We start from the raw sequence: 14,349 nt of genomic DNA, 5'->3' as shown, positions 1-14,349 counted from the left end.
GCAGCAGATGATAAGCTCCAGTCACTTATTGATGGCATAGTGAAAAGCTTCACATTGAATGAGGAGCAAGAAAGGGCTTTTCGTGTAATTGCTAACCATGCAACTCAGCCTCCTGCAGAGAAGCTGAAGATGTATCTTGGAGGAATGGCTGGAACGGGAAATCTCAGGTCATCAAGGCTTTGATCAGGTTCTTCCAAGATCGCAATGAAGGCTATCGCTTTGCATGCATGGCTCCCACTGGCTCTGCAGCATCCCTCATCTCTGGATCTACATACCACTCCATGCTGGGATTCTCCAAATATGGTGATGCTAATAATGGGACTCTGCGGAATGTCCGTGACAGACTGAAGGATGTGGACTACATATTTCTGGATGAGATTTCCATGGTTGACTGCAACCATTTCTATGATATTTCTGCACGTCTATGCCGCATATATAGCAACACTGGTGAGCCATTTGGTGGCAAAAATATGATCTTTGCTGGTGATTTTGCACAGCTTGAGCCACCAGGAACGGGGTACTCTCTGTTCTCAGCAAAGGTCAACAGTGTCAGACACTCTACGTCAAGTTGGAGACAACAGGAGGCATCCCTTGGGAAGGCAATTTGGCATCAAGTTACTACAGTTGTGATTCTCCGACAAAATATGAGACAGAAGTCTCAGAGTGCTGAAGATGCAAAATTCAGAAAACTGCTGGACAACTTACGCTACAAAGCTTGCACAATGGCAGATGTGAATTTTCTGCGAGGCCGTATAGCTGGCCGGGGCAAAGGCAAACCAAAGCTTAGTGATCCCAACTTCCGGAATGTGTCTATCATACTGTCATACAATTCCCACAGAGACCGAATCAATGAGCTTGGTGTCGCGAGGTTTGCAAAGGACACAGGCCAGACTCTGGAATCCTTTTACTCTCTAGACCATTATGGGAGTCCTGAGGAGAGTAAAAAAACACGCAAAATGAAGAAAAATGCGGATGTCAGGCGCAAGGTGGACAAGATCCATCCTCATCTGCAAAATCAACTCTGGGCATTGCCAAATAAAAATTCCAATAATCACCCAGGGATAATATCCCTCTGTGTAGGACTTCCTGTCATGATTAAAGCCAATGAAGCCACGGAGTGCAATGTCACCAATGGAGCAGAGGCAGTAGTTGTAGGATGGGAATCCAAGCCACTCACAGGAGACAAGAGAATGCTGGATGTGGTATTTGTGAAGCTTACTGCTGCTCCCACTCCTGTCAAACTTGATGGTTTACCTGAGAATGTAGTCCCAATTGCTGCTCAGACAATAAAGATTCCCTGCTTGATGCCCAATGACCGCACACTGACTATCCACAGAACTCAAGTGGCTCTCATACCCAACTTTGCCATGACTGATTTCAATTCCCAAGGCCGTACCAGGCCATACAATGTGGTGGACCTCCAGAACTGCAAAAATCACCAATCTGTGTACACGTGTCTGTCCAGGGGTTCAAGCTATCAGGGGACCATTATTGTCCAGGGCTTTGACAACTCTAAATTCATGGGCGGTGTCACTGGCTGGCTCAGACAGGAATTCAGAGAGCTGGAGCTGCTAGATGAGATCACAAAATTGAGATATGAAGGAACATTGTCTCCAACAGTACAAGGGGTCACCCGTGTAGCCCTCATCCATGCTTACAGGAACACAAAGGGTGCTAAACACATGCCCAAGACCATGCACACTGCACTGAGATGGTCTGAGAAGCAGCCCTTTGACATTGAGGCTCCATACAAGGAAGCTGAGTGGGATATAGTAGAGCATCCAAAGAAGAAGAATGCAAAACAAGGAAGCACAGATGAGCTTGCTGAGCAAGCAGCAAGTGAAGATACACAACGGATCTCCCAACAGGATTTGCAGGCAGCCAAGTATATTCCTGCCAAAGGGGCTGTACAGCTTGCAACTGTGAGTACAGACACTGGTGGTAACATGCGCAAGAGGCCCCTGGGACAAGGGACACATAAAGATAGTAATGACAGGCCAGCAAAGAGAGCACGACCATTGGCAAATAATAGCAATATGCCACTCTGTTTTGACTGGAATGAAGAGACATATAGCTGTGCATTTGACAGTCTGCTGGGCATTTTGCATTGTGTTTACCAAGAACAGAACATGTACTGGCAGCAGCATATAGCTCATCAAAACAAATATCTCTCAGCTTTCACAGACATGTTGCAGCAGGTCCACCAAAACAAAACCAACCTCAACAGTGTCCGGGACAGAATGCATGAGATGCTGCACAATGATGATGCGAACTCATTCCCCATGGTAGCTCCTGCAGGGTCTGATCTGTATGCTCTGTGCAAGCAGATGCTTTCTCATGATATGGACTACTGCAATGAGACAGACCGATGCTCCTCATGCCATGTCTCCCAACATGTGACCACTGCTTCAACCAAGCTATGGACATTGGATGCTGCATTGTGGGATTCCAGGATTGCGCGGGGGCGCCATGTAACAACACGGACAACTTCTCATTGGGTCAAAGCCACCCAGAAGCACAAACTTGGAACTAGATGCCGCTTTTGTAATGCAACTATGATCCATGAAGAAGTTCTTACAACAGCACCCAACTTTATTGCATTTAATGTATACAGGGCAGATTGCACTAGGCTAGAGAAAAAGGTGGACATTAACACTGCCTTAGGTAACACCTCTTACCGACTGTGTGGGGTGATTTACTTTGGTGGATTCCACTTCACATCAAGGATAATATCAACAAATGGTCATATCTGGTTCAATGATGGCAAAGAGACAGGACAGAATTGCACTGATGAAGGTATCCTGACTGCAAGTGGTGGCTTGCAACTGTGCAGTGCAGGGAACAGACATATGACAATAGGTCTATATGTCAAGGTTGCCTAACTTGTAAAAAAGTGCTACAGTACCGAAGGGATCGTACTGCCAGTCATGGCCCTCTCCCCAGCAAGTAGATGTGTATGTCCCCCACCCATGCTCCATTTTACAGACATCATGATATCATGATATCTCACATATGTCTGTCAGCTGTGATGAGATAAACCTCAAGGGGGAGACTAAGGCCCTGGGTGTTGTTCAATCAAGCTGTTCTTATGCAATGAAGATGCATGCAGCAGTGACACATGCCTACTCATGTATTCCAACCCAGGGTTCAACTCCCTGGCATCAAACTGAGGACAGTACATGGCAGGGAAATCCATCCATGCCTGTGCTTGTATCATGATACATGATCTTGCTATGCAGGCAAAAGGTGAGTCCAATCAGATCTTTTAATTCATGCATCTGAGATAGGGTATATAAGACTCAGACTGGAGAGCAGACCCAAAGCTCTCACACTGTCACATCCAGGGATCTTGAGGCCATGTACAAGTTCAACCATCTTCTGTGCAATTGGGAGATTAAGCCATTGGCTCCAAAGTCCTGCACCAACAAACAATTGATTACAATCCCCGAGGTATGAAGGAATTGTCCTTATGACTGGAGAGGATGAAACACTTAGCATGGAGCCCAATGTGGCAGGTTTTTCCCACAGTGCATGTGCCTGTTTGAGCAACAGATAACCAAAGATAAGTAATCCTTACCACACTATCAGGAGCTGAGTTTCAAATTTCAGACCTAGACAACACAACTTGCACCAATGCACCTAAACAAATGCTGTGGCTGACAATTACCCATGGACTTGGGGCTCCTGTAATGTCTAGCATGGAGCCCAATATGGAAAGTGATGAACATGACATGTGACCTAACCAGCAGCACTGGGCTTTGATATAATCAATCACTTACTGGAACAGTAAGCACCCACAAATAGGTATGGCATTAATATAGTCAACTTGTAGCTCTTGTTTCATAGAGTCTACAGTATTTCTGTTGGGCCCCAGTAGTGGCCAGTTAGGCCAGAAAATGCAAAATGCAGAAGAAAACACAAGTGACTTTGCAGAATTTGAACTGCTAATTTTGACCCTGAATATGGAGCACATGACCTATACAGTATAGCCTTGTGTGTTAGACATCATGAAAATGCTTTATTGTGCCATAACAGAGCTCAGAATGGGCAAGGTTGGCTTATTTCATGCTTTTACATGGTATTATTGCTTACCTTCCATATATGGTAATATGTTGTAACCCTCACAGCGCTCATAAACATGTCATAGTGCCCTATGAATGCCCTCTGATGATTCATCTGCAATTTATGAAGCACTGGACATCCACTTTATTGAGAAGTACTGTGCAATGTCTGCTCTCTGAACATGGCATGCACATCAGGCATGTTCAAGACAAATAGAAGTGCTGTCCATGTGATGTTCTGTTCTCCAAACACCTTAGAGAAACATGGCATGGTCGTGCAATGCCCAGAGAGATAACATCAAGGGAAAATGTATCATGAGTTGTAGGATGTCCATATAATGTTTGAACTCCAGTTGACATGTCTTGCCCCCAGTGAGTGCTGCAATCACACGTCATTGATCATGTGACTGCAAAAAAGCGGTCAAAACTGCGCAAAATATTCATTCTGAGGACAAAACCTACTGTTTTGGGCTCAGAAAAATCGTATAAGTTCGCAATAAATTGGAGGACCTTGGTGCAGCTATCTTAAAGTACTGTGAGGTTATACAAGGCCAATAATGTATCAATTACAGGTCCAACAAGGCTGCCAGTAAGCTTTCAAGATACAGTACCACATTGGGTACTGAGCTATGATATCTTGGAGTGATTTGCTTAAACTGAGAGCACCATGTTTGATGTTTGAGGATTCAGACAGTGTGATATTGAGGTATCCAGTACATATGTGGTTTGGTGAGTAAAGCACATTTGACAATACAGCCATGTGTGTGCTCCCAATATGTCTGATATATATTCACAATCACATCACAGTGGTTCTGCTATTTTCCCCAGCAACTGCCACATGTAGCACCCTGAATCAATGAGTGTAGGAATGTATACTGCTCTAATTGTCCTTAATATAAGCACAGAGCAGACAAACACAATGATTGAGAACCATAGCTATAGAAAGATGCAATCATGCATGCTGAATATTCCGTCATTTCTACAGTATTTACTAGGCCCACAAAGCATTGCCCAGTGTGAGATTGCCAATTGGGAGGGCACCTGCCATATATAGTCATCCTGATCCAAGTTGTATGATAGCCCCTGCTTCACTGGCACAGACCCTCTCATAATTTCCCTAGCCTTCATAGTTCCTTATGCATGGAACAAAGCATGAACATGTGCAGGATATTCATTCTGGGGCCACATAACCTCCTTGTGTAGGCTCAGAAAAGCCTCAAACACCACAGAAAATTAGTGAAGTACTATATAAGTGGTAATTGTGCTCACCCAAAGCTCTGGTAGCACTTTGCAACATAAGTACCATATTCTTGTATGGTACTAAAGTTAACTCATATGAAGGGGTGCACAACTTATGCAGACTGCCTGCTGCTGTGCAATAAAAAGTTGATGGTAAAATTCTTGTTTACAGGTTCTTGCTCTCCATTGAATAACCACAACAATGTCTGTGACATATCACTCAGGTCATGAATTAGGAAACTTTGACAATAACATAGCTTTGATAATCTGTGGATGCACTCATTCGTTAGCAATGTGAACTTCTCAGTATAAATTATGAGGCAACAATAGTGTTGCCGCGGCTTCAGCACCTAATTGACCTAAGCCGGCTCAGAATACAACTTTCCGTGATAGCTTTCAAGCTGCATATTTAACTCTTGGTCTGAAATGATCAGCTCATCTCCGGCTGAGTTAACATGTGATCAAGCTCAGCTCATGGCTCAAAGTCGGTTCGAGGTCCTTTTGTAGCATTGTAATTGGCTAAGTAATATGTATTATTATCTATCTATCAATGTCCCTGTGCAGGGTCATGTGGAAATGGTGGTCATCATAATAGTCGTTGGCCTCGAGCCGTTACCCACCCCGAGTGCTGACCCCTGCAAATGGGTACGGGTTAAAAGTGGGTAAGTGGGTAACAGCGGGTGCGCGCAAGGTGCGCGGGTTCACAGGTAAGTGGTCTTGCGGTGGACGGGTGGGCAACGTCCGGGAACCTAGATGCATGCGCAAGTGTAGCCCGTTCGGCCGTGGCTACTTCACTGGCGTGATGCGCGCAGACTCGGGCTTGCGTTCGCTGCAGCAAGGTGGATACTGGGTGCGTGGTGGTAGTGCACTGCCCAGTATTCTTGATTTCCACCCAAGCGTGCTGTTCCGTGGGCAGCTGAGAGGTCGAGGTGTGAGATGGACAGTGGGAATGTGAGCGAAGGAGTGGGTGACAGTCGGGTGGACCGGGCAGATGAGAGCCTCCCTGGGTAACAAGAACGTCAAGCGAGGGCATATGTATGGAGTGGGGATGTGGAGAGGATAAGGTTGGCGGTGCGTAGTGATTTTGGGCGGAAGGGTAGAGGAGGGCGACAGGCGGGGGTATGGATAACCCATGTGGGTCATGGGTATTATGCATGGGTATGGGTATGGGTAGCCAAAGTCTGACCCATGTACCCATGTGCCAACCCATGGACTACTGTAGTGCTAATCCAGCAGTAAAATATGGTACCTGCTAGTCAGATAGTTTGTGCTGTGTATCTCTCACAGATTAACAGCCTATATGGTGATCCTGAAGCTTGCACCAGAGTTCTGTGCAATAACAGTATGGTACAGTTGACAAATGTTCCCTTTCAGCAACCAAAAGACAAATCTTGACATTTATCCTTCAAGTCAAGCTATACACAGACTGCTGAAGTTGTCAAAATGATGGCAACAAGTGCATTACAGTGTGGATGCCATCATGATTATGCTCAACAATTGAGAAAAAGCTGACCTCTTCATTCTAAGTCATGGGCCTTTTGAGATGAGTGCTAGACCTGCAGTTCCAGCTTTACATTTAGCATAGATGCATTGTTAGTGAATTCACTAAATCCAGGAATTCAGCAATGTAGTAGGGCTATGATCATACTCTTTATAAGAAATCATGATCCCTACTGTGTCACTTACTAACTGGCAATGCACTAAGCTCTCAATGAAAATGTTGACATGGCACAATGCTACATCTTGCCTGTGTTTCAGTTAACTTGATCACTCCTCACCATTGTTCTTGCATGTACATAAGTTGCTTGCATGACAGCCTCCTGCCCTCATGTAGGCAGTGACTCCCATCTAATTGATATATGTCCTGGCTTGAAAAACTGGAAACTCCAACAATGCTGTGATTGACCATGCAGTCAGTGGGGTTGACTCAAAGTGGTAGCAGTAGATATGTGCCATAATGTCATCCTGCTTTGTCACCCAATCATTGGACTGCAGGCTGTCTGGGACCAAAGTGAATGGCCCCATGTCGCATCCATCTCCCTGGCCCAGTGTCAACTCTGTGTGGTCATTCCTCCAATTGGCAAGCCATGCATGGGTCCAGTCTGAGCTCACTTGGCCAGTATAATACTGATTAACACACCCCATATCTTGCCAACTATATTACACATCATACAAGATTATGAGGACCAAAATTATGAGGACCATGAACTGCACATATATCTACCCATGATGGTACCCATACCCATGCCATGGGTATGCAACCCAGGTGGGTATGGGTATGGGTATGCCCTCAGACACCCATGGGTACACCCACACTATGCACTAACCGCGGTTGGCCCTTCTTGTTTCTCCTCTGTTGATCACCCTGCTCTTCTCCTTGTGGTGACTCGTCCTTGCATTAGTCTTGGCCTCCTGGGGGTGCCTTGAAGCACCCATTGCTGGTCGTGCAAGGCGTGGGTCCACGGACAAGTGAGCAATTGGGTGGGTGATCAATTTAGTGAGTGGGTGGCCAGCCGGAGAGTGCGGGTGAGAGTGGAGAGTGCAGGCATGGGAGAGCACGGGAGAGAGAGCGTGGGCGAGAGACGACCGAGGGTGCAAGCAGGCCGGCCCACCACTGAGGCAGTCAAGAACACATCCGTCAACGCGACTTAGACGTGTGGTGGGAGGACACACCACAACTGCCACAGCGAGGTTTGGAATGTCCTGCAAACACGGGGATTTTAGCTTCAAGTGGTCAGCTGTACATATATTACTTCTTCTTTGTTGACTCAAGGTGACTATAACTGGAGCCGTCCAGTTCGATGAGATTAGAAAAGCATGCTGAGGATCGTCCTGACCCACAGTGAGCCAGTGACAACTCCAGCTAAGACTTATATGTACACTACTTCTTCTTTGTCAGGTCATCGGGTCTAATTCACTTAAATTGGAGCAGTCTGATTTGGCGAGGCTGGCCGGAGTGCTGCACAGTGTCATTTAACGATGCCTCTGTTTCCTTCTATTACTCCACCAGCAAAGCCTGTCCCTCAGGTAAGTCCTGCGATCTGCACTCATACCGTCCCGGACCTCCAATATCCCAGGAGGTTCCATTTGCATGGAAGCAGTGGACGTGGAAGGACCAAACTCCTTCACATATAGAAAGCAACCCAGTTCCACGGTGAGTCCTCTCATCTCTCCTCCATTGCGAACTCAGAGTCAGCATGGGATCCTTAATCTCTCGTCCTCAGCTCAATATTGGTGAGTACTCTGGCATTCCTTTGGCTTGTCCACCTTACATCAATTTTTCAGTTTCACCGGTGGCTCTGAGCCTCGGAAGTGACAAGCCACGTAGTGCTCCAAAGAAGTCGCAGCAGCCTCTGGCGAGCGAGGAACACTTGTCGGAGGGAGTTGAGTATCACTCACACGGCGATCTGGGATTGTTTGCGAGCAACTTAGCAACTTAATCGCAGAGAACCTCGCAATATGTGTAAGTTCTCTTGTACATCTTGCTCATACTTACTAATCGAATTGCTTGCTTTGTGCGCAATGCGTGCATTAAAGACTATTGCTCACCTTCGTTCCGACCATTGTAGATGGTGAACACACCTACACACAAATCTGAGTCAGAGTACTGGTCAACATGGACCAGTCGAGATGATTATAGTGTTCGCTGCTATGCTGCTGCACAACTCATCCATCCCTCGCACCTGTCAAGCAACCATGTTACTCGGCATCCGTATTGCGTTGGACACGCTAGTTTCCCAACAAACCACCATCAACTGGGTCAATGTTCTGCTGCTTGCGCAGATTGCTGTGCACGTCGCAGAGTCATTCAGGTGCAGAAACACTGAGGTGAGAGGGTCATAATTGTGTGCTCACCTCTTCTCATCCGAACCACTATAGGACATTGACGACTCAGCGACGGCGGCCGAGTCGATGAGCAGTGATGCCCATAGTAGCATGCCCTCCTATGCACTGTGAGTTGGAGTAGTATATGGGGCTGCGAGCATAAGTGCCTGTTGTTCTGTATAATGTACATTTATCATCATCACATTTACATCAACATGTTGTTTTTCCTGCCTTGCCTGCGTCGCTGAGAGCGGGCAGACAGTAGTACAACAAATCTGAGTCGGCGCTGAGCAGCCAAATGCTCATCATTAGCAAAGTCTCCGAGCTGCACAACATCCCGAAAATATGTATACATTTATGTATGTAAAGCTACGATGTAAAAGGGATCTGCGTCTCAATATGTTTGCAGGACCATGCCAGATTAATACTATGCTTGTTTACAAGTATGCACCGGAAGTCCAAAGTCACTGGTCACTAGTGTCACAGTGTGTGGGAGTCCAGTGTCCAACATTGCATCTGGTCGCTCATGCATTCACTAATCTGTTGGGTTGGTCCTCCTCCTATATACCCAGTGCCCACTGCACTCACCTACAAGCTTTCATTCCTTTATCCCCCCTCCACTTGTACAGTATCATCCCCTGCAGTGAGTCCAACTTAACACTTGATTGTTGCGGTGTTTATGTCTGACCTTAGTAGTCATGTCTATGAGCCTTGTTTGTTCGCGCATTGGAGGGAGATTCCAGTTGAAGACCAAGATCAGTTCTGGGTCATTTGGTACGTGGTATATTAGTCCGAGCTTGTCCTGCTCATGCAGTCTACAGGTGAGGTATACAAAGCCGTTGACATCATTGACATGGTCGATGTAGCAATCAAACTCGAGCACGTTGATCGTACACGATCAAGCCTGGAGCACGAGGTCACCATCTACAAGAACCTAGGACGAATGCCCAGTATCCCTCGTGCACCTTGGTTTGGGGCCGAGGACGGATACAACGTCCTCGTCCTTGATCTTTTGGGACCTTTGCTTGCCTCATCGCCTCTAGGCAATGAGCCTGTGTTTCGCCTTCAAGCTGTGTTGGCAATTAGCAACCAAATGGTGCGTAGTCTGTTCTGTGACGTGGATACAATCTCATAGGATGTTTAGCTCACAACCCTAGAATGACTGCACACCCATGACTACATCCACAGAGATATCAAACCTTCAAGTTTCCTCTTTGGCCCTGATCTGCTATCACAGAAGGTCTTCCTTGTCGACTTCGGCCTCGCAAAGCAATATTGGGACCCCATCCAGCATTCACACATACCCTATCGCGATGGCTTACAACTCACTGGAACCGCACTCTGGGCGTCCATCAATGTTCACGTTGGCATAGAACACTTGCGTCGTGATGATATAGAGTCACTCGCATACATCATCATTTACCTTCTCCATGGATACCTCCCTTGGCAAGATCTCACAGTTGATGTTGCCATCTTTCAGCGAAAGCAGTCGCTGTCTCCTACCGCTCTTTGCCTTGATCTTCCCGTCGGACTCACCGCATTTGTCGCATACATCTGTAGTCTCCCATTTGTGGCAGACCCCAACTATCTATATCTACATTGTCTCCTTCAAACTGCTACTGAACGAGTCAGCTCCGAGTCCAAGCCGGCATGCACTGGCCGACCATACAATGGCAAGGGGTCTCGCAGGCCGTTGACTGGTGAAGGTAAGTATTGGTCACCAAAGTTCGAAACAATGATACCAATGTTCTATGCAATAGGCTCTGGCTACGGTTTTGGCAAGAAGCAGGCTGGCGTTGTGTATGCTGATATTTCGTGACCCTGTAGCAGCTCGTGTACTTGATTAATGTTATGACATTGTTGTATCATCACATACTATGCCCATCACTAATGTGTCACGTGTGGTACACAGGAAGCGGGTGGGCAGACAAGTGTGATATGCAGAAAATGGGTGGTGAGGCATGGTATACAGGATGTGGGCAATTGGTACATGGTAGATGTGTTACTTCATTGGCGGCTCATGCATTACAGAAGCATCTGCGTCGCAAACACTTCGACATGAGCTAACACAGTACAGCCATTCTATTATTGATTTATAATTGGATTTTTATTACTTGTAGACCAGCTTGGAGCTGGCTCAGAGCTAGGAAACCACCGTAATTTCGGTTTTGGCCTGTGGGCCGAGTTGCTGACTAAGCTAGATCATGTTATTTTAAGTCAGGTTATTGGCTTGTGAGTTATGCTTGTGGCTTGGTGAGCTGAGGCAACACTAGGCAACAACGTCAGGTGCCCACCTAATGCATTTAGCCAGAATGTTGTTGCCTATATCTGTATTGACAGTAACATGCTATGGAATGATGTCAGGCTATGGGATGAGGAAAGGAATGCAGATGAGCACTCCAGTATACTGTATCTAGAAGGTTGCAGCAACACATGACACATGTGACTTACTGTTTTTCCAGCTAGCAGCAGAGTGCGAGAACACAGGCAAATGAAACAGCACGAGGGGATGGATGAGAGGGGCTACCCACCTTGGTCCAGCATCCATTGAATACCTGCTCACTGCCATCACCGTTGCCAGGTGTCGTGTTGCTGGACCACGGCCCCCATCCACCGCCGCCAACAAGTCCTCACTCACCATGTTCTACTTGCTTTCACCTGTCCTTCCTCACATGCGTGCGGTACAATGCCGCAGTGTCTCTGAGGGATGTTCAGCCAAGTACAGCTAGGTGCCCATGCTTATGTCACCAAGGTTGAGGCCCTGGACGAGATGCACTCAGAGGATCCACATCTTGGACACAGTTTGTTGAGTAGGAGCTACAAATGGACTTAGTCAAGATTTCTACCCTTCTATAATCATACAGTACAGACGGTGTGGTAGTTGTTGGCTGCAGTGCACATCAGAGTGAATTCCAAAGGCCTAAGTCAAGCTCTGTAAAGTCTTTTTATTCCAAGAAGCAAAGATACACACCTAAGTCAAGCTCTGTAAAGTTTTAGGGACTTAGAGCTTGACGAGGTGGACTGTCTACGGTGTGCGTTATGTAATACGACCATAACTGTACAGTAGAAACAGCCATAAAGTGGAAATCAATGAAGCAGTGAAAAGCAGATGAGTGCAGGGGTTCAAATCCCTGAAGTTGCAAAACATTATAGAAAATGGTAGACTGAAGGGATTGACGTCGGAAAAAGTACAGTATGCACGGTATAGTGATGGTGTCCATGTAGAATAAAGGGGAACACACCAGGACACATTCCACAACTTGGACAGGGCAATGGAGCTCAGAATAATTCGCAGAAATGCGGAATAAATGCGAGCTCAACAGCATATTCTGTTACAAAGTTACTTAACCTACTGTGATATTGTATAATGGTATATGATGGTAGGAAATAGTGTGTATCCTATGGGAGCACCACATTTAACTCTGTGATCACTGATACAGGCAAGGTATGTGATGTCAGTAAGGGTGAGACAGGTATACCCACCATATTAGGCATAGGTGGAGGTGCATAGATAGGCCCCGGGCAACTCCCCTAGGACTCTGTCCCGGCGGACCCCCCAAATCGGCCAAAAAAAGGCTATATTCTGGTCCTAAAAAATGCTATATTGGACAAGGTTCATAACGTGTCACAGCAACATAACACTGTGACACGCGTTAGTCACATTCTGTTACCTCCTCGGAGCTCCTCAAGTGATGTATGAAATCATTTCTCACCCTAGCGAAGCTGTCAACATGCTTCCAAGACAGAAATAATCACATACGAGATGCGTCGAGACAAGTGGCGAAGGGGTGGCTATGCTCAGTTCGCGCCGTCAAAATGCTATCCTAGACAAGGTTCCGGGCGCTTAGTCCCATCTGTGACACGAAAAAAGGCTATCTGAGACAAGGATCAGCCCAATATGAGACTCAAAAAATGCTACATTTGGACAGAGTCCTAGGGGAGTTGCCCAGGGCCTGCATAGATGGATTATTTGACCCCAAAAACACCCCATTTGGCCATGTAGACCAGCATATTGGGGGGATGGCCAAAGACCAGTTACGATCCCTGAGGTATGAAGGTATCATTCTTATGATGGACCACCAGGAATGCCTTAGCAATTCCTCTGGAATGGCAGTTTTTTCCCACAGTAAACGTGACATGCAGCCACCTTGATAAGCAAAGAGAAGTAACCATTAGTATAGGTTGCTCACCTGAGCCTGAAATTTCAGACTCCCAGATGACACAACTTGCACCAACAGATACAAACAAATGCAGTGGTCAAGCGCTCTGTTATGGATATGAGGCCCATGAGATGCCTTAGCAGTTCCCCCAATAAGGAAACTGGTAAACATATCATGTGACTGGCAGCCTGGCAGCTCACTGCTGCAAGCACTCACACACTGTAGGGCCTACATAGTCTCAGGTAGTAACAAACCATAGCATACTATGTATGCTCATCTGATAGCCCTTCATTCAGAGAGTATACAGAAATTCTATTGAGTATATACAGTGGCTGGCTAACCCAGGAAATGCAAAGCAAAAAAATGCACATGTGCCTCTGCAGATTCAATCTGCTTGTTTATGACTCAAATATGATCTATATGTACACTGCAATGTATATGTGTAGTTCAGACACTGGGGACTACTCAATAATACAGGTAACAAGGACTATAATGGGTAATCTGAGCATCTTTTGCCATATTATGGCCCTTGCTTGATGTGTCTGTATATTTCATAGATTTTCTGCATTTCTCTGAGCCCCACATGCCCCTGTTTGTGCATGATTCCTCTTTGGGAAGGTCACATACTCCATATGGTAATTATGCATCTACTGCTGGCTTTGTCTTGCTCACAGACACAATCTAGGGATACATACCTGAATGTGTACTTACACTACCATCTTATAGGGTTGTCCAGTACATGAGCAGTTCCAAGAGTGAAGTAGCAGGCTTATATAAGCTCACTGGGGCCACAGCAACCATCTTACCAGGTTATTGAGAATGCTATCTGATCTGATGTCAAACCCATGCCATATACAGCTTTATTAACATTGCCTGGATCATTTTGAATATTGTCTCAATTTTCCGCTTTTTTCTGAGTCTAAACAAGCTCTCTTAAGCACAGTAACAGTCCGCACTTACATCGCTTACTAAGCGCCCGCTAAGCGCCCAGATGCCGTTCGGAGGTGCAACCGTGCGGAAATTTGGCACGGTTGCACCTCCGAACGGCATGAGAGAGATGCCGA

The 14,349-nt window shown here is 46.3% G+C and overlaps 4 protein-coding genes across 4 annotated transcripts; all 4 read left to right on the top strand.

The window, feature by feature from the left end:
* Positions 1-2,675: 2,675 nt before the first annotated feature.
* B0H18DRAFT_862714 (uncharacterized protein) lies at positions 2,676-2,876 on the top strand (the record flags this gene model as incomplete). Its single annotated transcript, XM_048039731.1, has 1 exon — positions 2,676-2,876. A coding segment is annotated over one exon (201 nt), but the record flags the coding sequence as incomplete, so codon positions are not given.
* Positions 2,877-3,012: 136 nt separating this feature from the next.
* B0H18DRAFT_893511 (uncharacterized protein) lies at positions 3,013-3,219 on the top strand (the record flags this gene model as incomplete). The annotated part of the gene is made up of 1 exon (XM_048041369.1): positions 3,013-3,219. One exon carries the CDS (start codon positions 3,013-3,015, stop codon positions 3,217-3,219), a length of 207 nt encoding a protein of 68 aa, XP_047884828.1.
* A 5,060-nt stretch (positions 3,220-8,279) lies between these two features.
* Positions 8,280-8,740, top strand: B0H18DRAFT_962511 (uncharacterized protein; the record flags this gene model as incomplete). Its single annotated transcript, XM_048043111.1, has 4 exons — positions 8,280-8,327; positions 8,378-8,454; positions 8,491-8,534; positions 8,586-8,740. The coding sequence occupies 4 exons, from the start codon at positions 8,280-8,282 to the stop codon at positions 8,738-8,740; spliced, it is 324 nt and encodes a 107-aa protein (XP_047884827.1).
* Positions 8,741-9,823: 1,083 nt separating this feature from the next.
* B0H18DRAFT_1089377 (kinase-like domain-containing protein) lies at positions 9,824-10,944 on the top strand (the record flags this gene model as incomplete). The annotated part of the gene is made up of 4 exons (XM_048032260.1): positions 9,824-9,951; positions 10,029-10,232; positions 10,314-10,831; positions 10,886-10,944. 4 exons carry the CDS (start codon positions 9,824-9,826, stop codon positions 10,942-10,944), a joined length of 909 nt encoding a protein of 302 aa, XP_047884826.1.
* Positions 10,945-14,349: the final 3,405 nt, after the last annotated feature.

Source organism: Fomitopsis serialis, assembly GCF_022376445.1.
Source record: "Fomitopsis serialis strain Sig1Antser10 chromosome Unknown B0H18scaffold_364, whole genome shotgun sequence".
NCBI lineage: Eukaryota > Fungi > Basidiomycota > Agaricomycetes > Polyporales > Fomitopsidaceae > Fomitopsis > Fomitopsis serialis.
Note: the sequence above shows the minus strand (reverse complement) of the source record. Positions and strands in the feature narration are given on the sequence as shown.